Source organism: Calypte anna, chromosome 1, assembly GCF_003957555.1.
Source record: "Calypte anna isolate BGI_N300 chromosome 1, bCalAnn1_v1.p, whole genome shotgun sequence".
NCBI classification, from domain to species: domain Eukaryota; kingdom Metazoa; phylum Chordata; class Aves; order Apodiformes; family Trochilidae; genus Calypte; species Calypte anna.
Window position 1 is genome coordinate 176030119 of NC_044244.1, and position 27941 is coordinate 176058059.

At 40.7% G+C, this 27941-nt stretch overlaps 3 protein-coding genes across 4 annotated transcripts in view; 1 reads left to right on the forward strand and 2 right to left on the reverse strand.

Moving 5' to 3' along the window:
- The window catches only part of BRCA2 (BRCA2 DNA repair associated), a 37128-nt gene extending 25923 nt beyond the window's left edge, over positions 1-11205 (reverse strand). The window contains exons 1-9 of the mRNA XM_030448216.1: positions 11124-11205; positions 10128-10234; positions 9288-9536; positions 7142-7244; positions 6307-6350; positions 6162-6202; positions 5965-6076; positions 3775-3830; positions 2741-2858 (exon numbers count right to left, since the gene is read on the reverse strand). Coding sequence (XP_030304076.1) covers positions 2741-2858; positions 3775-3830; positions 5965-6076; positions 6162-6202; positions 6307-6350; positions 7142-7244; positions 9288-9536; positions 10128-10206 — 802 coding nt within the window. The 5' untranslated portion in view covers positions 10207-10234; positions 11124-11205. The remainder of the gene's footprint in view (positions 1-2740; positions 2859-3774; positions 3831-5964; positions 6077-6161; positions 6203-6306; positions 6351-7141; positions 7245-9287; positions 9537-10127; positions 10235-11123) is intronic.
- Positions 11206-13398: 2193 nt separating this feature from the next.
- On the forward strand, positions 13399-15568 carry ZAR1L (zygote arrest 1 like). Its single transcript, XM_030464300.1, has 4 exons — positions 13399-13983; positions 14254-14346; positions 14493-14567; positions 14980-15568. The coding sequence occupies exons 1-4, from the start codon at positions 13399-13401 to the stop codon at positions 15121-15123; spliced, it is 897 nt and encodes a 298-aa protein (XP_030320160.1). The 3' UTR covers positions 15124-15568.
- Positions 15569-17388: 1820 nt separating this feature from the next.
- FRY (FRY microtubule binding protein) overlaps positions 17389-27941 on the reverse strand; it is a 163421-nt gene continuing 152868 nt past the window's right edge. For both annotated transcript variants that reach the window (XM_030446532.1, XM_030446525.1), the window contains 3 exons: positions 20103-20213; positions 19436-19629; positions 17389-18871 (listed from right to left, as the gene is read on the reverse strand). In XM_030446532.1, coding sequence (XP_030302392.1) covers positions 18613-18871; positions 19436-19629; positions 20103-20213 — 564 coding nt within the window. In that variant the 3' untranslated portion in view covers positions 17389-18612. The remainder of the gene's footprint in view (positions 18872-19435; positions 19630-20102; positions 20214-27941) is intronic.

Consider the following 27941-nt stretch of genomic DNA (forward strand, 5'->3'; position numbering starts at 1 on the left):
AAGCATTTATGTTATTTAGAACTCTATTCCCTATTAGAACTTTTAAATAACCTAGTGAACACAAGATTTTTCTATTCAGAAGTCCACAGAAGATTTCCAAATACTTGGTGACACACATACAACTATTTGCAATAATCCATTAATGGCTGATGCCCAGACTGTAGGCATAAAACCACACCTTTCATCCCATCTCTTTTAGCTGTTACCCATTCTCTTTACTTTCTATTTTTCATCTGAATGGCTGAGGGTATCACTGAACAAGATCTTGAAAAGAAACTAACACTACAGATTGAGTGTGCAGGTCTTTTTCCCTTATTGAAGTACATTCCCCTGGAGTAACTTGTGTGTCCACATCGTTTCATTCTGTAATTAGTCATCAGCAGAGCTTTCTAAAAAGACAGAGCTGTATTTCTTTTTACTTAAACAGGAGCCATTACCTTTGATCAAAAAAAGAACACCAGGAGTTTTATAAAGATATTGGTTGTACACTGAATAACCTGATGCCAGGGGGTGTGCATGGGAGAAGCAGTAAGTTCATTTTGACTTCTTAACTCACTTGAGGATCAGCGAAATGATAACTCCAGAAACAGGGAATCCACAACAGCATTCTCCTGTTTTCCCAGTAAGTTCCCTAACTAGGCAGTAATTACCTAACTGATTTTCTCAACACCTCTCCTTCTGGGTAATACAATACTCAGGAAAAAAGAGATTTACATTAGATGTCACTTCTCTAAAGTCCTATATTGACTGATGGTTAGAACATATTGCCAAATTTCAGGTTGGAATCCTTACAAGAAGGTGGTATTGATCCCACTGAACCCTACTCCATTAGTTCTAAACACAGATTAACAAGGAGCCATTTACTCTGACCAGGGTTATAAAGGGAATTGATGATGTAATTTCATTTGTTAATTGAAGAGTTTAAATATTAAACTTTGGGCAACAGGCTTAGGTAAAATACTTAAAATATTACAGAATTACATTATTCCTGCTAGATTTTCAATTTAAATAGCTTCCCAGTCAATATGCTGATTACTTGAGCTCCTTCTGTGAAATTCCAAAGTGTTACTGCATGACAACACATACCTCACCGGCCATGGTTACACTAAGTATAAAGCAGTTTAGAAACAGTTCCCTCTTCCCCCAAATTACTACAACTAAAAATAATTTAAAATTGCAGAAAAAAAAAAATCTTTAAAATATTTGGTAGTTCTTGTACTTTGGAGAAAGTGCATTTATTCAGTCCCAGATAATAAGTACACAGATTGTACAATACGGTCTCTTCATGTCCTTAAAATCAATCGTTCTGGTTGGAAAAGACCTTTAAGGTCATCAAGTCCAACTGTTAAGCTAGTACACTGCCAAGTCCACCAAGATGTAGGTATCCCACCCTCAAATGTAGGTATTCAACTCAATATTATGATGGCTCTTTCTTTGACTGAAACAAGATTTGTACCTAATAAAACTGATGATCATGATCACACACCACTATTCTACAGAAAACCAGCATTTGAAAGCTACAACCGTGGAGGTTTGAGCCATCCTTCATTCCACATTACAGTTTCAAACGGTAGGTTAACTAAGTTATCAAAAAGTAAAGACAGAGGAGAAAGAGACATTTGCAAAATTTATTTGGTACTTCAGAAGAAATGGGTTTCTCCTTCCTCTTATTTTCACTGAGACATTGTTTTCACTAGCCTTCACTACTGCCAAGTTTTAACTACTTTGCTGCTTCATAGTATGGGATACAATAAGCCATTTGAGACCAGAGAAAGAGGACATTCATTTAAATGCCCTTAATTTCTACAAATATTTTACTGACCACAGATTACTTGAATATGTTTACTACCAACTACATTTTCCTCAGCATGTTTGAACCTACAAAATAAAAATAGCTGTACAGATTGCTCTCCAATCAACAATGCTGCCTGACCCCAGCATTATCAGCCCTGCTCATCAAATCCTAAACTGATTCTTTCACATGTATCACCAAACAATATTTTTGGGGCAGTCCATTCAGTTTAGGTAAAGAGGTGTACAATCTTTAGGATACATCATCCTGCCTAGCTTGTCAATATCTACAACACCCTTTTACACCCACACATGCTGAACAAATTTCTTTTAATATTCTGTTAATATTCTTCCCTTCCTTTCCCCATCATTTCTCAACAAAAATAAAAAAACTCAAATTGAAGCCTACATTTCCACTTGTTCACTAACATTATTAAAGAACAGACTGGAAATTTTTTTTTCCATTGGCTATTTTCTGCATTCATTGAAAAACAAATCCCAACATTTCCTTTTCCTAAACAATTTGTCACACTTTGAACTACTGATAAGTAAATGAAGAAAGTATATAGCAAGATTAAGTAACAAGCTCACCAAGAATAATGAGTATTGGAGTGAAACTACATGATAGTTAAACCTATTCAATAGCCAGAAGCAGCAGTCTTGCTCCTCCCTTGAGCCTGTACCAATTTTCTCTCTCAGATCTCCCATCACATCTCCACTTACACCAGTACTAATCTACCTGTCAATCAGTGGCATGGTAACCTGATTTGATTCACAGACTCCACAGAAACTGATTCTAAGGCCAGACTAGTTTTACAAAGTTGATTAAGTTCAGGAAGTGGTAGTACACATCTATTAGAGGAAATATAGCATAGCTGAAGACATCCAATGCAACTTGACCTTCAGTTTTGCATCACAGCATACTCAGTAGTAAAGCACCAGTGCATACCAAAATCCTTGATGTCATCTTCAGCATGTATGAGCTTCACAGTCTCTGCTGCAGACAGCACACTTGTGTTGCTTGTCCCAGGGCAAACCTCACGGTTGGAAAAAAAGTTGTGCAAAATCTGGAGGCCAAAGACATCAGCAGTTGCATTACATACCAGCAAGTGTCACTTTAACAGTAAAGCATCTCACTCTGAACATTTACTGCAGTGGATGAATAACTCTGCACCTCTTAAAATGAAAGGTAGCACTTGAAAATAAAGCTACACTTGACAATAAAACTGTTGGTAATTCCCATTTTCAATTCAAATCAAGGTTGAATTCAAATTCAAGGCAGTGAATGGGTTCAGCAGTTTACTATAGCCAAGATTGTCAAAAAGGAACAAAGGAGGGAGGAGAAAGACATTCTGCATGTTTTAATTTGTAATGGTTTGCTAACTGTGGGGTTTCAGGTAGTTAAGAATCAAACTTAAAAAAAAGCAAAATTGTAACTGAATCCTATTAGCACCTTTCTCAGTATTCAGCCTAAATAATCATTCAGCTTTCATATACACAGGGTAAAATGACAATTTTGCAGGAACTCTTCCTCTACTAACAATATCCAAGGACTGAAATTAATACTCAATTATAACTTTAGGTATAGTGGTTGAGCACAAGAAGTTATTGGAAAATGTAAGTCAAACCACAACTCCTAAAACTTTGACAGATGAGGTAAAAACCAAATTCTCAGATTAACAGCATACTGCAATTCCTACGTTTGATTTCTCTTTGAATGACTCCCACTGCTACTGAATCAAAGTATTTTTTAATTTTTTTAAAAGACAGCAAAAAATAATCTTCAAAAGAGGTTATTTGTGAGAATAGTCTACAGCCAGGATTCACAAGTTCAGTTTTGAGAGTAGTAGCTTAAAAACAGCCAGAGAGGAGAACTTAGAATGAAAATAACAGAATATTTTATTCTTGGCTCAAGGAATGTAAACATGTAACTGAATAGCTTAACTGAAATTAAAACCCAGCATAGCTCTTAAAACTACTTACTATCTCAGCTCTTTCATCCTGTTGCTTTGCTCCAGAAATAGAATTATTCTCTCTAGCTTTAGAAGAAAGACAGAGAAGTCAGTTCATTTGCTGAGTGTGTTCAAATATAGTTATGTTTTGGGAGGGTTTTCACTGGATTATTTTACATGCAACTAAGACCTGTGAACACAAAACTACTAAAAACAAACTAAAAGTTCTAACTGAAGTCCTACAGGTGAGGCTGATGGACAGTGGACAAAAACAGTTTCATAACAGCACAAAACACACCAAATTGCAGGTTGTGGTTTCTGCTATGTAGGTAGCCCAGTTACCACCCAGCCCAATTACCATCACTGCCAATCCCCTTTTAAGCAGTTATGCATGGCACCACTCTATTTTTTTTCTGTCAAAGGATCTGGATGAGATCTTCAAGCCTTTGTCAGGAATTTGTTTTTTTCCATTTCCTCCCACATGAGCAGTAAACTTTTTTCACCTACATTACAGAAGAAGAAAGTGAACCCTATTTTTAAAACACCTAAGGAGCAGTACATTCTAATAACAAGTTTCACAGACGTGGCACCCAGGTTGCATGTAGCAGCCACATGACTCACACTTTCCTTTTATAGGTCCCAGACAGCAGAGTGGGCATCATTACAATAAAATACTAGGCTCATCCAGGAAGTGGAAGTATGAGAAGGAGACCTCAAACCACAACTCATCTCCCAGAAGAACATTTTTAAGCAGTGGGTACTTCCATCCTTTCTTTTCAGATCACATAATTCATAACCAATAAAAAAAAAATAAATAGTATAACTCAGTAGCCTTGTGAACAGTAACACCCCCTCCCTGCCAAACACAGAATCATGGAATATCTCCAGTGGAAGGAAGGCTCATTGAGTTCCACTCCCTGCTCCTTGCAGGACTACCTAAAACTAAACCATATGACTAAGAGCATGATCTGGACACTTCTTGAACTCTGAAAGGCTTGGTGCTGAGATCAATTCTTGTGTGAGGAGATTACCACTTCTTGCATGTGTTCTTAATATGCTTTATACGGTTTAATGCTCAATATGCTTTATACAGTTGTAGTTTAAGCTCATTAACAAGAGCAATATAAGGAAATAGGCAGACATCTAGGTTTTCCTGTTTTCTCAAGAGTTTTCATCAAAAAATCATAAAGTCAAATTTCATTTTGTTTATCATGCTAAAGAAATCCCACTTAGAGCAATCCCTTAGTTTGAGGCTCAACATTTAGCATCTGTTAGTGCCACTTGAAACAGTCATTTTCCCTCCCCCTCATCCTCACTCACAGCTATGCTGGCACAGCTCTTTGTGCACAGCACAGTAATTGCCCTCTCCACATAACTCAGGAAGCATGCTCTTCAACTGGATCAGTACCTCAGTCTGTCTTGCTGCACCAATACCATGGTAGGTACAGTAAGAGGGCTTAAAAATGCTGAAGCCAGCACTGCTGCTAGGAAATTTATTCAACAGGCTATATCCCCATACTTCATAAACATACTTGTCTGACTTCACCTAACAGTATCTAATTTTATGATAGTGCAAATGTAAACAATCATTTTCTGATCCTCCTTTTATGTTTTGCTGTATTGTTTCTAAAATGGGGCAACCAAGCTGAATGGTCTGGAGAACAAGTCCTGTGAGGAGAGGCTAAGGGAACTGGGAATGTTTAGTTTGGAGGAGGCTGAGAGGAGACCTTATCACTTCCTACAACTACCTGAAGGAGGTTTTAGGGAGGTGGGTGCTGGCCTTGTCTCTCAAGTGAACACTGATAGGACTTGAGGAAATTGCCAAAAACTGCACCAGGGGAGGTTTAGACGAGATCCGAGGAAGAAATTCTTTACTGAGAGAGTAGTTAAGTGTTGGAATGGGCTGCCTAGGGAGGTGGTGGAACCACCATCCCTGGAAGTATTTAAAAACCGTGTAGATGAGGCACTTCAGACACGCTCTAGGAGGTGAGACAAATATATATATATATATATATATATATATATATATACACTATTCAGGAAGGGTGGGGAAGGTGGAGATGCTGACAGTTGGACACTGTGACCTTAGAGATCTTTTCCAACTATTACAATTCTGTGACTCTGTGTACATTTATATTCTCTAATGCCTTACACAAAGGGAGCTTCCACTGTCAATACCAGAAGGTTTTAATCCTTGGCAATAGTTCATTTTTAAAAATACCTATTATCACTGTTGCACCAAGGGTTGGAGGTGTGGCTAAGGAACTTGACCAGGACATATCTGGATCTGCTTCTGCTCCCAGACTTTCAGAAATCCGTTTTGGAGTTCTAACCTAGAAATGTATTAAACAATTATTACTTCTATATAGATGTAATACTCAGGGAAAAGAAAATCAAACACAGGAATGAAGTATTTACCTCCAAAAGTTTTGGTGTGCAAAACAAGCTTCCATATGGTCCTAAAAACATTATGTAAGACATATGTTAAATAATACCTAGGATATAACAATTTATATCTCCAGATATCAGGTATTTTGTAAAACAAAAAAATTAAAATACAAACCAGGCATATTATTTCTCTGAGGTGTTCTATAAGTATTCCTTGGACTGCAAGATAAAAACAAATAAAACCCCCTTTAATTTCACTTATTTCTGAAAATAAATAAATACTTCAGACATTACCATCTCCATTATTTTCTTTCTTTGCAACCATGGCTGTTTAGCTAACTAAATAAAATGTATTTGTTTCTCCTGAAATAATCTCCTCAAACTTCTTCTGAACATCAGTCAGTATTTTAAAATTTACCATAAATTTATTTCTAACTATAATATGTTTCCTTATGAAATGTTAGTTTTCAATGATTATTTGACAAATAGCATACCAGACTTCAACATAACCATGCATTTCTTAACATCTTGTAAGAAACTATGGAAACTGGGTTGGTTTTAATTGAATTATTAGTTTAACTGTTCTTACTCAACATGAACACTTTGTGCAGACTTATCTATTAGGCAATAACCAAAGAAAGTTCAGTAAGTATTATAAATAGTTTTACAAATTACTACTTGAGAAGCACATGATACACAATTACTACTCTTTCTGGGACTGAACACTAAGGATTTAGGAAGCTTAAATAATGTCAACAAATGCCTTATGCCAGCTGTGAAGGACTAGAAAAATAGAAAGGAAGAGCAGCTGAAAGCAAGGAAGTTTTCAAAATGTGTTATTTTTTCTTTTTCGATTCACTTAACAACTTAAAAAGTATCATAAACATACAAGACACGCAAGATTACTGAGGCCTCTGGTGAAGTTTATCAGTCAAATATGGTTATTTTTATGTATCTTGTTTTCTTAAAATCCAGTAAATTTTATATTTTTGTTGACATATTTAGCATACCTAGTAGCAAGGCAGTTGTGGCAGGCACCAGAAGGAGATGCAAGTATTTCATTTTCTTCATCTGTTTTTCTTGTGATCCTTGGGCTTATCAGGTTTTCTCTGTCTACAACATAGAAGATAGTAACACAGCCTTGCAGAACTACAAGTAACAGTTTTGATTTTGAAGTTTAAAGGTAATATTTTTTAAAAAATTTTGTGCCTGATCTTCAGTTAAAAAAACCCCAAATCAATAAAACACTACCTTTTCATCTATTGTTCAAATTCTGTATCTAAATAATGCTAAATACATTTCAAATGGACAGCCAGGACTGCTCATTATGTCACTTTATTAATTTGATATATATGTGCTTCAGTATATTTCCTTGATATTATTCAAATCACATATTCCATTTCAGTTTTAGTGTTCTGTGCCTTTTCTGTCATTGCAGAAATTATTCTTCAAAGAAACTCAATAGATGCAAACATGCATTTGTACCAGATTTCCCTCAGACTTACTTAAGACAAACACTTTTTGATTTGAATAAGCAGTATAAGGGAAAAATTATTCCTGGAACTGTTAGTGGAAGCTCTGTCACTGGTAGCAGAAACTGTTTATAGGCTATGCATCTCCAGGAAAAGAGACAGTCCCCACCAAAGCAGCAGGATCCTCTGGACAGTGAGCCATTCCCATGAACAAGCAACTATTCAGAAGAATTCCTACTCAGAAATCTCAAAAAAACTTCCATATCAGAAATTATTCCAGGGTTTCTGCATTCCCCTCTGCTTTGGAATCCCTGAGGCCATATGCTGCATCCCAGGACCACAGCAAGGTGGAATCCATCAGCTTCCACCCATGCTCTTGTTTTCATGAGAAGAAAACCTGGGTACATATGAGCCAATTGGCTCTAACCAAGAAAACTAGAAGAATAAGATTTTTTTGGCCACAGGTAACTAACAGAAACTTTGGTAACAGTCATAATTTGGTTGTACTTCCTTACAGAGTGCATACAAACATCCCCACGCAGAAACGAAAGCAAAAGCAACTATTTTGAAGCAAAAGAATCATATGGTCCCTTTGTTTGCAATTCATGAAATGCTACCAATAATTCCCTAGTAACTGAATGGTGTAGAAGTCCAAAGAGCTAAATACAGATGAAACATGTTCTCAGATGAAAATAACTTGAGCAGAAGTTCAGTAGTAGACCTGAGAAAAAACAAACAGGGTAGCAATATTCTATGGAAGCAGTGTTACAAAGTATATTTGAACAGCAGCAAAAGAAAGAGATTGTGAAGATATCTGAAGATCTTGTGTAGATCTTTTAAGATCTACATCTTCAAAGTCTTTGCTTTAGGATTTTGAAACAATTCGGTAATAAAAGGCACTTGTGTTTGTCTGTAACCTGTTTGGAAGAGCTTACCATATTGTTAGGAGAGCACAGACACAGGAGATACACAGATTCTGCAGGAACAGGGTTAGACATTATTTTACATAAAAGATTGTTAAATACAATATTGCATAAATTCTCCCTAGAAAAGATTCTTCCCTCTGCTCAAGGAGGATAGGTACTGTGGACTGCAGGTATATCAAAAAGGAGCTGAGTGATATGTACTTCCATGACATACTTGAGATGTGGAAAAAGTACCTCATGACAGTGATAGAACTCCCTGTCTCCAAATGGAAAAGTGTAACTTCCTTCCATGACTTACAGTTTTACTAACTCAGAGTTTAGTGTTTCTAATTCTGCTTAAGAAAGGTTCAGGAGCACCCTACAGATTGCCTCATACTTGAGGATAATAAGCATCTCTTGAGAGTATTTTTTAGAGATTTTGGATAAAACAAAAATCAGACTGCTAAAAAAAATGCATTGTTTCACACTCAGGAGGTTACACTAATAAGAGTTGGGACCACAATAATATATTTTCTACAGGAGACTTATGAAGCATATTATCAGTTTATTGCAAGGCTGAATTGATTCTTAAAATTTATTCTGCACTTTTATAGGTGGCCTACAGAAACCTACTAAGATCAACTTTTTACTCATACAATTTCTGCAGTAGCCATTAACTAATAATCATCAGCTATCACAACAAAAGGTTAAAAAAAAAAAGTCCCTTGCTTACAGAGGTCATAAAGTACCACTTTAGAAAATAAGTACAAATTACTCACTTGATTCTATTTTCTTCTGATCCAGTTCTTTTCCAGGAGAACAAGGTGGAAATAATATACTTTGTTCTTTAAAAATCAGTGGAGTTGATGCCAGCTCACTGTATGTGGAGGGTTTTCTCCTTGGAGTTTTAAAAGATGTTTGATCAAGCCAGCCAAAAGGACCATCAAGTTCTCCTAGCAATTTAGGCTCATATGGGGGTGCTTCTGCACTGAGTTCTTCAAACCAGTTGAGACTGATAGGCCCTAAGTCTATAAAGAAAAACACACAGCAAACCACATGGAAAGGAAAAATGCAAAATGGAAAAATACATGAGGCATCTAAATGCTTGCAGCATTATTATTTATTACTCCTTCCATTGACATACTTCTGCTTATTTTTTTCTAGTTAGCTTTGAACTCTGACAACCACAAAGTACAAAATAATGCCTTCTCAAATTCTCAGAGCATTTAAAAAAAAACTAATAAAGAGCAGATAAACACATTTGTTTATAATAAAAAAGTATTCTTCTGGCTTTTATTTTTACTATACTCAGATTGTCAAGCTAATCATGGTATAACAGGTGCATTTGGTAAAAGATTAACCTGGTCTGCACATGGGTAAATAAAGAGGCCACAAAGAAACAAGTACAAAAACTGAGCACACAGTATAAAAACAGCTACTAATAAAAATTTAAATAAATATATTCAAAGGGAGGTATTAACAAATACAGATGTAGAACAAGAAGAGCATCTAACAAGCTGCACACTGTTTTTCTATGGAACACAGAGCAGATGTGTATAAAATATTGATATCCAGAAAGCAATCCTAACTAAAAATTATTTACTGTAGAGAAGCTGTACCTGATTCACTGCAATGTGCCTTATATATTTCAAAGAAAGTCAGCTTTTCCATAGGTTTGCAAGCCATATTCTGATCCATATCATTACTGGAACAACTGTTGGAAAACCTGAGAAGAAATAAGAAAACACTTTCATGCACTGCAAGTCTTAACCCTGTCTTCCTGCATTCCTTGGTAGGTGTGCTGTAACCAAACCCTTTAGCTCTAGGGCCGTGATGTGCATGTTCAAACACTGGAACGATGAACATGGTATGAAACAGGCAAGAAGAGCATAGGGAGCATTGTCAAGAAGTAGAGCATTGTTATTATCTGTATTATCTAAGGCAAATACAGAAGAAGAATCAAGATGGAATGGGCAGAACGTTTTTGAGGTATTTTAAATATAAACAAAAAAATCCCCACTCGTTACTATATGTTAACAGAATATATACTATTATGTATTAACTCCTACAACCACTACAACTCTTGTGCCAAGGACTACATTTAAAACTGCTTTTAAGGGAAGGAGACACCACCAGTTTAATGGTTCTATTAAACAATCACCAGTAAGACTGCCACAAAAATTTCCCTGCTAATTTTAATACACTTGTTGTTTCTATTGTAAAATCAGTCTCCCACCTAACTGCTGTTTTAAACACACTCTGCGTACCAAAACGAGGAGAAAGACAGGCATTTTAAGGAGGGGTAAAGGCCAAGGCAGAACACCACGAAACTGGTAACTGCCACAGAAATACATTCCAGAGGACGAAGCGCCCCATCCGCTGCTCCCCGTTAGGGGAAGCCTCTGCCGGGCCACACCCGCGCAGGGAGCGCTGCCTCCGAAGCCGCCCCGGGTCCCCCCGGGCCGCAGCCCCGCCGGCAGGCTGGTCCCCGCAACCCCCCGCGCGGGCTGTGAGGAGAAGGGCGGCAGCGGGAGTCCCTCCCCGCGGGGTTAAGTGCCCGGGGGGCGGCGAGGAGACCCCCACACGGAGGGTCGGGCGACCTACGGGGCATTTACCTCCGTCGGGCCCCTGGGGCGAGGCGGCGGCCGCAGCATGGCCTCCCACGTCAGTCAGCGGCACGCGTGGGGGTACGGGAGGGGGCGGCGCCCCGGACACCGCCTTCAAAGCTTTGGCGCCAGAGCCCCCGTGCATGCGCACTCAGTGCATCCACCGCTCTCTCCCGTCGCGTCACGGGAAGGAGGCGGCGCAACGGCCCCGCCTCAGCCGCCCCGGAGCAGCCCCGTTTCAGAGCCGCCCCGCAGCGGCCCCGCCTCGGCCTTTCCCCCTCAGCCTTTCCCCCTCAGCCTTTCCCCCTCAGCCGCTCCCCTTCAGTCGCTCCGCCGAAGCCGCCCTGCCGAAGCCGCCCCGCCGAAGCCGCCCCGCGCTCCGTCCTCCCCGCCCCTCAGCCTGGGAGGAAGGGCACCGGGGCGAGTCGGCGGGGACGGGGAGGTGCCGGGCGAGGGAAGCGCGGTGTCTGTTGTAATTGCATTCCCTGCGGGGCCGATTTCTCACAGTACAAAAGGGGAGTGTCCTGAGCCAGCTGTCAGGCAGCTGCTTCTGTTCCAACCGCCTTAGATAACTTGAGAAATTAACTATGATACGTAAGGCCGATATATTGCAACTTAGTGTCTAAAAGCAGCTAACGCTGATGTCCAAGATGAGAAGAGCAGCACTGTGACAGGGTTGTTGCCTGCGGAAGTCACCACGTTTTGCGGATGTGTGGTTTTATAGGCTGTGACATATTAAAGCACTTGGTAACGTTCTAATAAAGATAAATACTATTCTCCATATTTATGTCCATTCCCGTTTTGACTTTTGGTAAGTTCTTAGCCTCAGCAATGAATCCATAAAATACCTTCAAGTTGTATAGATCACCAATTTTGAGTTAGCAATCTTTCATTTTAGCTGGATGTTCTCGTGTTCCAAAGGGGTTGGTTTTTTCCTCCCTCTCCCTACTAGTCTTTATTTTACATGGTTTTATCACATTAGCTACTTATTTATCGGTCACTTTCTTCAGAGACTTTTCACTCAGTAGTTTTCCCATGTGCCCCCCCCTCCTAATGAACTTCCTCAGTGTCTAATCCTGCAGTGGCCTGGGGAGATGCAGTAACTGGTTCTTCCCAAAGCATCCCACAGAAGTAACACAGTTCTTTTGAAAGATGTCAGTCATGTGTCCGGTTTAAATCCATTCCTCTCAGTGCCCCCTAACAACTTAATCTTCTTGCAGCCACACTGCAGTTCTAAATTTTAACTCGGGCATCTTGATACCGTGTTTTTGCTTTGAGCTGATATGGTCACTGCTCTGAAAACCCAAGCATAACATGGAGCCTTGAGCTTTTATCTGTGATGAATGTGTGCCATCTGATCCTCAACCTCGTTTTGTTCCATAAAACCATTGTTTCTTACAGATTTATTTCAGACACTCGACAGAATCTTACTGAACTACTTTGTGAACTTTTAAAAACATCATCCCCACCAGCTCTTCTCTGGCCCCTATTTTATTGACCAATTGAATTTTTTAATGCAGCTCTTTTATAAAGGTGGTGAAGAGTCATGCAAATAAATTATTTCATATCACAGCAGGTCCAGGGATTTGGGGATTTTACAGTTTCTAAAGGCTCACATACACAGCTTAGAGTATTTAATTATATAATTTTAATTTTATTATCTTAAAGCTGAACTATGCAACTATGGAAGAAGGACTACTAGTCTAAAATGAAAATTCTTGTACTGCTGAAACTGATTTCATTATGTAGGTATTAAACAATTTTTTCCAGTATAATTGTTTTCCTTCTGGAGAGTTGTACAAACTGAAGCATTTCCCACCTTTTCCTAAAGCAATACAGATGATGGAAAAGTTGCACATAGACAATCCCTAAGTAATGGAACAATGGGGATGCGCAGAGCTTTCAATACCGATAAAGACTTCTTTTCAGCGATGTAATTGCCTGCATTCTTTGCACAGTTGCCTGTGGAGCACCCACATTATGTAGGGTTTGTTAGCTTCCCAAACCCTCTTCTCCCGTTATTTTAAGACCGCAAACAGCAGGAGTTATGAGCAAATAAGCTTCCCCCCAGCACGAAAGCCAGGGCTGTCCCAGCTATGGCTGAACTCCGCCTGTTCATCCCCACAGAGCCTCGCAGAGTTGTGTGATTTTGATTCCTTCCTGCTGGCCCCACCGGGCTGTGGCCAATTTCCCCGTCAATTAGCGACAATTAGCAGCAGCTCTCCAGATAAAATAAAGGCAGGGCAGGGAGACAACTCGCATTGACCTTTCCGTAGCTATGACCATGGAGAGCTTCTTCTGTCCGCCTTTCAGCACCTTCCAGAGCTTCAGGGGCAGCCTGACACCGAGCCGCAGCAGGGACCTGGGGGCGAAGCAGCCCAGCTGGAAGCAGCACAAGAGCAGCGCCATCAGCCCCTTCCTGGGGGGACCCCTCGCCCCCCTGCCCCCAGACTACCTGGACAGCTGCCGCCGGGCCCAGCTCCAGGCCCTGCTGTCACAGGTGAGCCCGGGGCTGGTGCCGCGGCTCCGCCGGGCCAGCACGAAGGAGGTGGGCGTGCAGGTGAGCCTGCGGGCCGAGGTGGCGGTGCAGTGCTCGCTGGGGCCGCGCACCCTGCCCGTGGGCCGCCCCCTCAGCCCCGCCGCGGCCCTCCGGCCCCGGGGCCGCATTGCCCTCTACTCGCCCGTGCCGGACCGTCGCCTCTTCACGCTGCCGGAGGTCAAAGGACCCCAGGAAAAGGAGGAAAAGGCGCCCGGAAAGGACCCCCGGGAGCAGAAGGCGGAGGACGGTGCCAGAGGGCAGGAGGAGGGGCAGGCAGAGGAGGCGGCGAGGGAGGAGGCCGCAGCCCCCAGGCAGCGGGCGGCCTTCCAGGTGGGCAGCGCTGGGCCTGAGGAGAGGCTGGGGCTTGATGCAGCCATCTCTGGGCAAGAGCAGTGAGAAGGGGGCTGGGGAGAAACCTGCCCTTGAGCAGTTGAAGGGGCGGTGGTCCCCAGCCTGGCCTCCTGCTCCACCCCGGCTTGGTGGTTCCCCCCAGGAAGCTCTGGCTCTCCGAGCAGCAGTGGAAATAGGTGGAATAATGAGGGAGCTGGGCTGGGAGTGCTCGTGGTGCTGGAGGCTTCTCGCTTAACTCCCTCTCTGCAGTTTCTGGAGCAGAAGTATGGCTACTTCCACTGCAAAGACTGCAAGACCAGATGGGAGAGTGCTTATGTGTGGTGCATTTCTGGAAGCAACAAGGTAGGTAACAAGTTATTTCTTGCTTCTGAGACTTGCAAGAATGGCACCAAATCTGTGGCAAATCAGATGTTTTGCTACAAATGTAGGTACCTGTACTGAACACCTCAAGAAAGTGTCTGTAGTAATGGAGAACTTGCTTTTTTCAGGTGTACTTCAAGCAGCTCTGTCGCAAATGCCAGAAGAGCTTCAATCCCTATAGAGTGGAAGCAATCCAGTGCCAGGTAAGTTAGATCCTGGTATCATGGGAAGACTGGCAGAGTTTGTAATACACTCTTAATAGCTTACAGTTGCTGAATTAGATACTGGCTTTATTTGGAAGAGAACTTGGTTTCATCAAAATATTAGGGAATACTATTTGGGAAAGGTGTAATGGGATAGGACTCCGTCCTCCTGCAAATAGCTTACATTAATGGCTTTCTGTTCATACACTGTTGTGCTTAGGTAGACGTAGGGCAGGCTGGTTTGCTTCTAGGTGAGAAGGCTCTTCCAGTGTAACTCCCCAGGCCTTTTACCACAAAAGCATTTTCAAGTGTATCAGCCCAATTATGGTGCTTTGATTAATGAAAACTACGTCAGCCTAACGTGAAGGGAGCGCTTTAGATCTACTACTAATGCAGTGCTTTATTCCTTAAGACCTGTTCAAAAACTCGTTGTTCCTGCCCTGAGAAGAAAAGACACATTGATATCAAGAGACCTCATCGCCAAGAGCTGTGTGGCCGCTGCAAAGGCAAGAGGCTGTCCTGTGATAACACTTACAGCTTCAAGTACATTGTCTGATCCATGTGCTCTCTCTTGTTATGTGTTTTGTACTGTGTTGGTCTCCTGCAATTTTGTGACTTTAGGTTTTTGACCTGGCATTGGAAAATGGATAAAGACTTTTGTATTATTTATAAAGTACATAACTTCATTGTATATATGGTGTGAATAAAGTTCAATAAAAGTTTGCACTAGTGTGTTACCCCTTAGTTTCATCTTGATGGGATGAAAGAGGAAAGCTATCTGGAAGGAAATGGAATGCATTTGATTTCCTAAAGAAAATAAATTTTGTTTTCAGTCTGCCTTTAGGGAATACTGAGGTTATAAAACCATGCTAGCAAATTTTTCCTTTGGTTGATTAAACTGAAGCTAGTGATGAGGATGCAAATGTTCTGGAGCATAAAGTTTGGGATAAATGCATTTAGCTGCAAGTGCCTCTTCTCACTGCCTCTGTAAAATGTATAGAAACCTCACAGGAGTTTGGTTATTGAAGACTGAGATATGAAGGACAAGTGTGTTGCGTGTTTTCCAGGTGAGGAAGGGAAGAACTTGTTGAGCTGGGGTATCTGCGAAGGGGTGTAATAAGTTACCTAGATATAATTGTGTCCTAAAAGAGGTGGACTAAGCCCCTGTGCCCCTCATCCAAATACAGGCTTGTGCTTCAGGAGCTCTCCAGTTATCTGAGGGATCTCTAGGATAGGCAGCTTAAATATAACTGAATGGTGTAACTGGATGTGGTTCCAGAGACAAAATGCAGGCAGGAGAATCTTTCTACTCTTAAATTTGGAAGTGATGCCAATAAAGCTAGGTTATTATATCATGGATTTTGTTGTATCTGTGAAGAATCTTAAAATATTTATGAATGGAAGGAGCTGCTGGAGGCCTTCATACTCAGTGGAGGACCAGTTCAATCAAGTTACTGAAGCTGGTGCCTAATGGGTTGTGCTCTTAACTGCAGGACAGTAGCAAGTGGTGTACAACTGGTGGTCTGTGCTGTTTGATGTTGTTATCACTGACCTAGAAGAGGCAACAGAGTGCATGTGACAGGTTTGCAGGTGCCACCAAACTGAAGCAACCAGCTAATAGAGCTAAAGGCAGTGCTGCCTTCTGGAGGGATCTCAGCTGGCTGGAGGAATGGGCCAGCAGGAACCGTGTGATGTTCAGCAGGGACAAGAGGAGAAGGGAAGAACCCTTTGCAGTGACACAGATGGGGGACTGACTGGGTAGGGGTCACCTTATCAGAAAGTGCCCTTGGGATTTATCTGGCAGTGAGCTGGGTGTGGAGCCAGCAGCAGGCCCTGGCAGCAACAACATCCTTGGCTGTATGAACACAGAGGCAGCACAGCCCTGGGAGTGACTGTCCCTCTTTACTCAGCCCTTCCCAGACCATCCAGATTACTGTGTGCAGAGTTGGGCCCTCTCTATGGGAAAGATGTTGATCAGCTATAAGGAGTTCAGTTGAGGGCACCAAGCTGTTCATAGGGCTGAGGCAGCTGCTCTGTGAGGAGACCCTGAAGGAACTGGGCTTATTCAGCCTGAAGAAGCCCAGGCTCCAGTGGGACCTAGACGTTACGGGGGAGAGATGGAGCCAGGCTCTTCAAGGGGGCTCGTGGCAGGGGGTGGAGAGACAACGAGCATAAGATAAAACAAGAGAGGTTGAGTGAATAAAAGAAAAGCTTTTCCAACATAAGAGCAGCCAAGCAGAACAGGCTGTCCAGGGAGGCTTTGCAGTCTCCATCCTTCAATGTTTTCAAGACCCAACTGGATAAAGGTCTGAGTAACCTGATGTGATCTCATGGTTGGCTGCTTCAAAGTGCAGGCTGGACTCGATTACCTTCTTGTGTCCCTTCCAACCTGAACTTTCCTGTGATTCTGTGATCTGTAAAATATCCCTGAGTTTGCCAAGTGATAGAGCAGATCTCAGCTTGCACCAACCACTAACATTTTTGCAGACTGCCCCAATTACAGAAAAAAACTTGACTTAAACCCAGTGCTGGAACAAACAGGACCATTACTGATGATTTTAACAGAAACAAACCTTTAGATACATTTTGGATTTTTTTTTTTTTTAAATTATGAAACTGCTTTAGTCAATGTTCTCTTCCTGGTTGAGCTGTAACTACAGACTACAAATACTTATATTTCCCTCTGTTTTCTTTCAGTTTAATGAATGTTTTCACCATAAATGATGAGAAAGGTGTCTTTTGGGGGCTGCTGATCATGGATACCATCCGCAGCAGTATAGAGGATGCAGACAAGAACACAATCTTCACAACCAGCACAAACTCTGTTGTGATTATATCTGACTTTTATATTTTAGTTAAATGGATGTACGGATCCAAATATCAACCAAAGTTACTTCACAAAAATGGTAAGTGTATTTACAGAGTGAATAAGTTACATAGTTGTCAGAATAAAAGTGTCTTAGATGTGCAACAGATTTACATGCATACATTTAACACTGGACAGCAGTTAAATGTAAGAAAAAAACATACAGGTATGACTTTCATATATACATTACAAATAAAATAAGCATCTCTTTAAAGAAACTTAACATGAGAACTTGCATTTCACATTAATATTTTTACTTTTTATACTCAAAATTTATATTAAATAAAAATATGCATGCATAACAGTTCAAAAGATTTGACTCTGTGATGGGACTTTCTCCTACAAAATGGCAAGTTAAATTAGATCAACCATCCTTTAACAGTATAAATATATTCATAAAAGCAACCCTCTAGTAAAAAGCAGCCACGGTCCTTTAAAAAAAAAAAAAAAAAGAAGAAAATCTACCAAGACCATTCATGATGCTTGGGGGCCTAAGAACAGACCTCTGCAGTATGATCCAGTACCTTCAGAGACAGTAGCCTAGTAACATTAGGAAATGTACTTCATAGCAGCTTGTTGTTTTAAGATACAGTGATCATATTCAAATTACAGTGTACATTAAACTGTAGTCCATTTACAATTTGTTTCATACACACAGGCTCTCAGCTTTTGACCAACACGTTTGCAAAATTCTGTGGCCAGCTTCATTCTGCCCATCTTTTACTCAACCAAATAAGAGAAAAAAAGGAACAAAAAAAAATGTACAAGTTTGTTGTCTTTTTTTTTTTTTAACAAAAAAATATTATTTTGCGAAGGAAACATTGCACCTTTTTCCAACCTAAAATTAATTTGCTATAAAGGAAGTATTGTTCAGTGTAGTAGGCTTTGGTATGCAATGGAAGTCACTTCTTCAGTAGTGAGTTGCAGTTGCTCAGTGAAATGCTAACTTAGTTTTGTGCAACAGAGAACAAAGGGTGTTGTCCCAGATGCTCTACGCTACCTTTGTCCTTACAGTATTGCTACACATTTGAAGTTCACCCCATATCTTTTTAGAAGAAATCCTAAATGTAACGAGAGTGAGTACAGTTTGACCAAACCTTTCCAAGGCTGAGAAGACATTGAGCCACCTCACCCCAACAGGGCAGCACTCCCCGCTTGAAAGAGGGCACCAGAGTCCTGTCAGAGACTTGTGCCGGAAACGCTGGAGTCTGGGAGAAAAGTATTGATGACCCTGTAGCTCTGAGCTCTGCGAATCATGTCACGGATCTCGATGTTCAGTTCCATTAATTTGGTGCAGATTTCAGTCAGGCTCTGGTTGGAGCCCACCAGTGCATAGGTGCCCGTCTGACCCAAGGTTTGGTGCCGGAAGTAAATGTTCAGTAGTGTCTGGACTTCGTCGTCAGAGCTACTTCCAAAGATATCATTAGGCCACAAAATCCTGCACAAAACCAGGAAAAGAATGAGTATCATTATGGGTTTATCAGCACGGATGGAAACAAGGTGATAGAGGTCACTGAAAGGAAAACTGACTCACAAGTAACTCACTGTTTTATGCTACTTATTTGTTACTCAGACTCTGGTATCAGGCACTGAGATAACATAAAAGTGCAGTTCCTACTATCTTAAAAAAAAAAACAGCTTAAGAAAACTCACTCAAGTAAGTGAAAGTGAAACTGTGCTGAATGTTAGCCTGTGCCAGTGGCACACACCTGTAAGCCATTAACTCTGTAGAACTCTTAAAATCCTCACAGAAGTACTTTTGTTCTACAGTGTGATTAAAAACCTCAGTTGTTTCAAGCACACATTTGTATTACTAATTTGATATCATTACTTGTGACACAAATCTGCAAAAGTTAATAATATCAGTACCCCCATGTACCTTGTTGAAACATGTTAAATTAATGCTGATTCAGCACACTACATTAGGATAAAGTTAGGAAGATAATAAATCCATACTTTTCTAATAATGAAAATTTAATGTGAGCCATGGAGCTGAACTTGCCTGCATTCCCTTATTTGTCGGACAGCTTTAACAAGTTCATTGTTTTTCAAACACTCCAGCATGGACTGAATTGCTGCTTCTGTGGAGCTGAACGTGGGCTCAGATTCTGTCGTCAGAGGCTCAGCTGCTATTGCAGCAGTGGCATCCTTAAGATTTTTCTTCAACTCACTCAGTTCTCTCGACATATTTAACAGCTGTTCCAAGGAAAGAGATGAGAGATGGGTATTTTCATTCTCCATAGGCACCAAAGGGATCAAGTATTTCAAGGCTGTTCTTACCACTACACTGGATGTACCTACCCATTACAGAAAAGACCCCATTTTAACACAATTTAAATAAATCACTTGCAGATGCTCACACAGTGTGAACCCACCCTACATCCAAAGTGTGTGAGTGAAGTTACAGTTTCATGTATCATTCTAGTTTGTTACCATTGACTGAAATGACTTTTGAAGCCTGAATGTATAAAAGATCCCAGTCTCTGAAAGCACGGCCAATTATGAAAAATACAGCATCTCGTGTATATTTTAAATGCAGATACTGGCATATTGAAGGGTTTTAAAAAGGTGAAGTAGTTTAATCTTTGGTGTCAGTCTATAGAAAGAAAAATTTGAACATGAAAGAAAAGCAGTATTTTCAATGTAAGTCTTTGTGTTTTATTACATACCTCTGGCATGGAACTGACTTCATGTACTTGTCCGATAAGTTTACAGTAGGACTGAAAAAGCAAAAGCAGCTGGAAATGCAGTTTATATAATCTCTGACACAGTTCCAGTTGCTAAAGAAAGATTTGTAGGAGAAATAATAAAGATCAGTGAGTTAGGATCATTTTCAGTAACTAATAAAACATACTGAAATAGTTCAGCTCTCAAAAAACATCATTTTACTGAAGTTTGACCATATACTATTTCAGAAAACAAGTAACATTCTTTCTTTTGCCAGTAAGTCATATACAACATTAAAAATCTAAAGTATGATCACTAGCTCTCCTGTAGCACACATCAACATCCATCTCAAAGCAGTTCATACAGGTTAGCTTCACTGTCTCCACTTTGCAGCTGGAAAGCAGAGGTAGAATATGGGGGAAGTTACTTTTCCGCATAGAATATAAAACTCTTTAAAACTTCAGAAATGGTCAAAGACCTCGTCTGAGAGGATGGAAATCCAAGAGAGAAGCAGTGAAGTAGTTGTCCAAGAGGGTCAAAGCTCCTGCCTGCCTCTCCGAGAGGAGAGAAAGAGAGGCAATAAACCCAGCAAGGAGTGGGAAGGAGGAAATGCCAGCTCTGCAACAAACTTCACCTCATGGATTTTCCACCATCTTAAAGAAACCATACAACAGATGGATGGAGAGGACCTCTGTCTTCTACAATTTATTTTCCCAGATTAAGTATATACTGTTCAACAAATACTGTTTCTTCCAGTGTAATGCACAGCACCACACAAAAGGTGTCAGACACATTGAGATATCAGGCAATGGGCACATCTGCCACAGAGGTCAGGTTAATGTGCTCATGGTCCTGGTATCCATGTGTCTATCAGGAGGGCAAATCTCAGCTCCACAGCTGGATCATGGTGAGGAAAGGAGGAATATTTAATCTTTGGCAAATTACATAAGTGAAAATTCTGTAAGTACAAGTAGGAGGCCTCCTGACCCTTTGGCTTACAGCTTTCAAATCCTATTTAAATTGTCTTCTTTTACAGACACAGTGACCAAGAATAGGCTCAGTGATCTTTCCACTTGCTTGGAGAAAATAGAGCAGCATTTCATGCCAAACATGACAGAAAAGAAGAAGCTAATAATGTCTGTGCTTTCTTAGAGCACTTCAGACATGCTTCAGTTATTTGCTGAACTGGGGTCTGTGCAAATGCCAGCATAAATACTAATAAAAAGCACTTTAAAACCATTATAAACATTAACTTGACCGAAGTGTTTATTTACATATGGATCAATACTTAAGTGCCACATTCCTTATTAATTAACCAAAATTAGAACCATATCCTTAGTGTTCCAGTTCCCAAAATTTCTATTCCAGACAGACAAGACTGAGGGGCTGATGTCAAAAGAGAAATTCTTTGGCAAGTTTCAGCTTTGTTTGTCTGGAAGGGGTGGACACCTCGTACCCACGTATGAGAACAGTCAGCCCAGGCACTGCCCAAACCAGGTGGAGTTAAAGTCTCCTTCTGCAGGAGGTTTATGGAGGAGAGAGGGAGCAGCAGGGCAGTGCCAAGCCAGGGGTGTCAGCCTGATGAGGAGCCTGCAGTGCTGGTCTGCCCCAGCAGCAGAGCTCAGCACTGCAGATGTTCTGGTTTGAGCTCTGTGGGGTTATGGATCAATGGTTTCTGGTACCTGAGTCAGGATATTTCAAGTCTGTTACTGGTGAACAGAGTCAGAGTATTCCTGACCAAAATGGAAGGGAGAAATTCCACCAGACCTTGTATGACACCAAAGACCCACAGGACCTGAAGGAAGGCCCAGTGGGGAAAAAAGGGAGGGAATGGGTGTGTGACCTGCTAGGACAGAATTGTCTGGAGGGTAGGGACATTGATGGCCAAGGGAATGAAGAGGTAGGGCAGGAGGGATGCTGCCTGTTAAGTAAACCTGCCAGAGGCCATTCTCTGTAACTGAGGCCATGGAGCACTGCCAAGCTTGCACCCCCGTGGATAACTGATCTCCTGACTCTTCACACACAGAGTTTAGATACAAACTCCTGGAAATGGCTCTGTCCTCTTGTACCACTGCTGGGCATGTCAGGGGCTGACTGGCTGGTGTCTGAGCCTGGAAATGTGCTGACTGTCCACTCCAAAAGCCATTCCTGGGAACACACACTTTCTGCCTGGTCCTGTTCACCAGTAGGGATTAAATTCACTCTATTTGAATTTTGGACAATTGGCAACACCCTGACACAGCAGTTAAACATACACCTACTTCAAGTTGTCAGCAAGTTAAAAAGTAATTTAAAACCAGGACACTGCATAACATTATTTAAAAAAAAAAATAATCTCATGATTGCTTGGCATATAACACATTTTTGTTAGTCCTTAGAGAACAATAATTCAGTTTCAACTTTCTGTCTGCTAACCTGAATTAAAACAAACTAAGGTCAAATTGAAGACTCACTCAGTATTTATTACCATATCAAGCAACTCTTTTTTTTATTATTATTGAGTACGTATTAAAAACCAATAGTGGTGAAACTATTAATCAATACATAATTAAAACTACTTTGGTATATAATTGTCAACTATAAATTTTAAGTTTTCATTAGGACAAACTGAAAATTACGAATTTTCAAATAACAAAAATTTTTATCTCCACTCCAGCATATTATACCAATTCAAAGTCCTAATTGTTTAAAATTTATGTAAATTATAATTTAAAACAGCATGTGAAGGTGTCAGAATTTCAGCACAGTATTTTTAGATTTCACAAAACACACCTTAGTAAATTATTTCAGTCACTGCATGTAGAACCACTATTCTACAGGAAATTATATAAAAAAAAGGAAAACATGCTTCTAAATAAAACAGTAAAATTGGGGTGTATTGGTCCATCTACAGATGGACAAAGAATATGAAAGAACTTCAACTTACTGCAAGAGATTCCATTTGCTACACAGCAAGCATGGCACAGGAGAAAAGGAAAGGAAAGAAAGTAAAGTGTCAGTGTAATGCATGCAATAGGAAGCACAGCCCATCTTTAATAGCACAACTCATCAGCAGTATTAGCAATGCTTGCCTCAACCTGATAACTGGTTGGAAATATCACAATCAACATGCACAGCATTCTTAATAAAATCAAGCTTGAATTCTAATTGTAAATTTCCGTCTAAATATCCTCAGTTAGATCTTCAAATTTATTAGTTTTGATTTATCCCACTCGGTAGTTCAGGAACTTAAAGTGAAGTTGTGTTAGAAAACTCTTGAAACAATATTTTATTTTAAATTGTTTTCTTTGTTATTAAAAAGACCTAATTTTGGAAAGTTCTCATAAAATTAGTCAGGGTTTCCAAGTGATGAACAGAGCTGAACTTGGTTATTTATAAATATTTTAGTTTTGGACATAACAGAGCTAATGAAATTTCCAGAATAAGTTTTGTGACTGCCGGGCTTATTACCTTGCACATTACAATGGAAACATTCAGTATATAACTTTTAAGTTATGACTAGCATAATAGAAAGGAAAAAAAAACAAAAAACAAACCATGGAAAATGCCGGTTCATTTTCACTCTATGGCAATGCCACAAGTTCAGACAGCTTTGTATTCCTTCCTCTCACCAGTAATTATTCACTGATCATAATTCTGGAGCTATTAAAATGTCAGTGGAAGTCCTGTTGCAATAGCAAGCAAAATGCTAATTGACCTGCATTAGCATTTCAAAGATCCAGGACCAACTTCTCTCCTCAAAAAATGTCTCCTTTGCCAAGAAGACATTTGCACTCTGTGAAGTTCTAGTGCAGCTTTCCTTTCGTTTGTGTGTATTACATTTTTATGAGATTTTAGATTAACAGTCATCACGTAAATTCTGTAACAGGCACAATGGCATCTGATCAGTTGCAGCCTGATGGCTGTGCATATGCATACAGAATTAACAAACATTGGGAATTTTTATTAAAATTATTTACCTTACCATTAATACAAAGCCAGAAACACAGAACTGTGAAATAAAACTAATTTGGTACAACCACACAAAATATTCCAGTGTGGCTTCTTTCCATGGGCCTTACTATTAAAAAATGTATGGAAATTGTTATCCCAAATCCTGCATTACACTGCTATCAAACCATGACAAACTAAGCTTTAAGCTCTTATGATGTGTAATTTTATGGTTTTTGCCCTGTTAGAATACTTTTTTTCTCATATTAAGTACCCTTAAAAAAACAACACTTCTATACCTTGGCTTCCAGATACATGCAGATTACAAACCAAGCCTAGAAAAACTAAATGCAAGATAAGAAGAGGACAAGAGCAGACAGATCACTGTGCTCTAGTGAATTCACAGGTGTGCTGGCTTGTTTTTCAAATCTTGTTTGTGTCTGACTTAAGCTCCTCTGAAGTTTAGCATGCCACCAAGTTTCATTTGGGCTTTCTAAAATACTGGAATCCACCTATAATTTTTCATTTCCCATGGAATTTACTTCGAAGTAGGGGGGAGGGGGCAGCAAATAAGTGAATTCCATGGTCATTTTTTTCCAGAAAATACTGTCTTCTCTGTATGATTCCAAAACCAGGGCAAGACAGAACAGGGGGTGGGAAAGGGTTTTCACATTAGATAAAAAAACCTTCTTCTACACTGAAAGAAAATATACTGCATATTAATAAAAACCTAAATTACTGATGCTCAACACAACATTGCATTTCAAGATTGTAACTTATCTTACTGCCTCAGCATAAAATGAAATATTCCTTGGAAGTTGAAATGACACTCATTACTGGACTGATGTTTCTTTCAGTCCCCAGAAGCAAGAGCTCAGGTGGAATGACAGTAGCCTTCACTCTTCTTCTCAATTTCTAGTTTAATTCCTACAGTAAGTGTTGGTTTAGATTAGCTAATAGAATCATAGAATAATTTGGGTTGGAAGGGACCTCTAAAGGTCATGTAGTCCAACCCCAGTGCAGTCATCAGGGACACCCTCAACTAGATCAGATTGCTCAGAGCTTTGTCAAGCTTCACCTTGAATATTTCCAGGGATGAGGCCTCAGCTACCTCCCTGGGCAACCTGTTCCATTTTTCCAGTACCCTTGTGGTAAGGAACTTTTTCATTACATCCAATCTAAATCTGCTCTTCTCTAATTTAAAACCATTGCCCCTCATCAACAACTGAGTCTCACTGTGCCTTGAGCTTTACCCTAGCTAAGAGAACCACAAAATGGTAGGGGTTGGAAGAGTCCCCTGGAAACCATATGGTTCAACCCTCCAGAGCAGGCTGTACAGGATTGTTTCCAGGCAGGGTTTGAACATCTCCAGGGAAGCAGACTCCACATCCTGGACAGCTTGTTTCAGTGCTCTGTCACCCTCAAGATGAATAAGCTTTTCTGCATGTTCAGATGGAAATTCCAGTGTTCCAGTTTGTGCCTGTTGCCCCTTGCCCTGTAGATGCACACCACCAAAACAAGTCTGGCCCCATCCTCTTGACACAGGCCCTTTAGATATTTATAAGCATTGATAAGATCTCATCTCAGTCTTCTCTTTTCCAGGCTAAACAGACGCAGGTTTCTCAGCATTTCCTCATAGAACAGATGCTTCAGTTCCCTGATCATCATTGTCCAGCTCTCTGCTGGACATCCCCTAGTAGTTCCATGTCTCTTTTATACTGGGGAGCCCAAAGCTGGGCACAGTACTCCAGATATAGCCTCACTAGGGCAGAGTAGAGGGGAAGGTTAACTTCCTTTGACCTGCTGGTCAAACTCTTCTTCATGAACCCTGAGATGCCTTTGGCCTTCTTGGCCACAAGAGCACATTGCTGGCTCATGGTTAATTTGTTGTTCAGAGGGACTCACAGGTCCTTCTCCCCAAAGCTGCTTTCCAGCAGGTCAACCCCTAACCTGTACTGGTGGATGACATTATTCCTCCCTGGGTGCACAACCCTACACTTGGCTTTCATTAGGTTCCTCTTTGCCCAACTCTCTAGCCAGCTCTAGCCTCAGCTCAACTCAGCTCCAGATGACAATGGTCCCAAGAGGTACCACCTCCAGTCTCACTGGTGGCCTAAACTAATAGAACCTTTAGCCACAGGAACTCTCATAGCAACAGGTACATTCTGATTTTTTGAGGAATTTTTTTGTTTGTTTGTTTTAAACATCACAGAATCACAGAATAGTATGGTAACAGTTTGAATTTTCAATCTATTACCTTGTGGTGAGCTTTGGGATAAGCAAGGTTTAGGAAAGGTCTACACTGACTTTGGACCTACAGAGTAAAGTGAATGTTTCATTAGAAGATAAAACACTTATTTGAATTAGCAGTGCTAACTGGCAAGAAACATAGGATCTCACATGCATCTCTTTTCCAGAAAAACAAACAAACAAACCCAGTCTTTGATTAGATGAAAAAAATCTCTGTTTAGTAAGGTTAAAGAATGTACTGAGGAGGTGATTCTTCCAGGGAGGTGATTCTTCCCCTGTACTCAGCGCTGGTTAGGCCACACCTCGAGTACTGTGTCCAGTTCTGGGCCCCTCAGTTTAAGAAGGATGTAGAGGTCCTGGAACAGGTCCAAAGGAGGGCAACCAGGCTGGTGAAGGGACTCGAGCACAGGCCCTATGAGGAGAGGCTGAGAGAGCTGGGGCTGTTCAGCCTGAAGAAGAGAAGGCTCAGGGGAGACCTCATTGCTGTCTACAACTACCTGAAAGGAGGCTGTAGCGAGGTGGGAACTGGACTCTTTTCACAGACGACCTTCAACAAGACAAGAGGACACAGTCTTAAGTTGTGCCAGGGGAGGTTTAGGTTAGATATTAGGAAGAATTTCTTCACGGAGAGGGTGATTAGGCTATGGAATGGACTGCCCGGTGAGGTGGTAGATTCTCCGTCCCTGGAGACATTTAAAAAAAGACTGGATGTGGCACTCAGTGCCATGGTCTAGCAACTGCTCCCGTGGGTCAAGGGTTGGACTAGATGATCTCTGAGGTCCCTTCCAACCCGGCTAATTCTATGATTCTATGATTCTATGATAGCTGTAATCATTTAAGACTGCTACAGCTTGTAAGCACAGGTCAAGTTACCTTTTCACTATGAACTGACTCCCGTGTCCCTGGGACCCTGTTGCTTAATGTAGCATCAAAACTTAGAAATCCCAGACATGTTTGAGTCATGTTATCTGTGGTAAGAACAAGAGGGATAAAAGCTTCATTCCGGGACATGAAGCTTTTACCCCATTTCAGAAAAGTTCCTAGCTCTAGGAACTGTCTTAGACAACTTCTCAAGCTTATTTACTTTAGGGCCAGGATAAGAAATGTTGGTCTTTGGGTATTTTCATTAACAGTAACAACGGTCAAATATGTGCAATTATTCTGAAATAAGATCTGATTAGAGAAATTTGTGCCAATTGTTACCAGCAATAGTGGGCATTTGTGATGCAACCACTTGTGCTGATGTTGAATTCGTCCTTGTCTGTCTTATGTATAGGGGACTATTTGCATCTCATGCTTTTTACCAGGTGGGGAGTTCTTGGAATCTGGTATTTCTTGGAATTTCTGGTATCCTTCTTTTTCTTCCTTCCAATTATTTCATATCCTTTCCCCAAAGTAGCCTGGTTTTGTCCTTAGCTAAGCAACATTTTTATGCCAGAAGTTTGCAGCAGGATTTCAGGACCTAGTCTAACCTTCAGTGACTTTTAAGAGGCAGGTTTAGGCAGGTTCCCTTGTGACTGATGTTGTAAGGCATATTTTTTCCCCCTAAAATTGCTGGATTCTTTAGTCATTCAGGTTGAGGAAGAAGAAGAGATGAAAGCTAAGAAAAAAAAATACTTGCTACTCTAAGATGAATTTTTCCTTGTCCCTTCCTAATCACC

Bases quoted from the DNA above. Each gene is read 5' to 3' on its own strand.
- ZAR1L (XM_030464300.1), top strand. From the start codon at position 13,399: ATGGAGAGCTTCTTCTGTCCGCCTTTCAGCACCTTCCAGAGCTTCAGG. The intron at 13,984-14,253 runs GTGGGCAGCGCT...CCCTCTCTGCAG, and splicing joins GGCAGCGGGCGGCCTTCCAG to TTTCTGGAGCAGAAGTATGG. The intron at 14,347-14,492 runs GTAGGTAACAAG...TGCTTTTTTCAG, and splicing joins GCATTTCTGGAAGCAACAAG to GTGTACTTCAAGCAGCTCTG.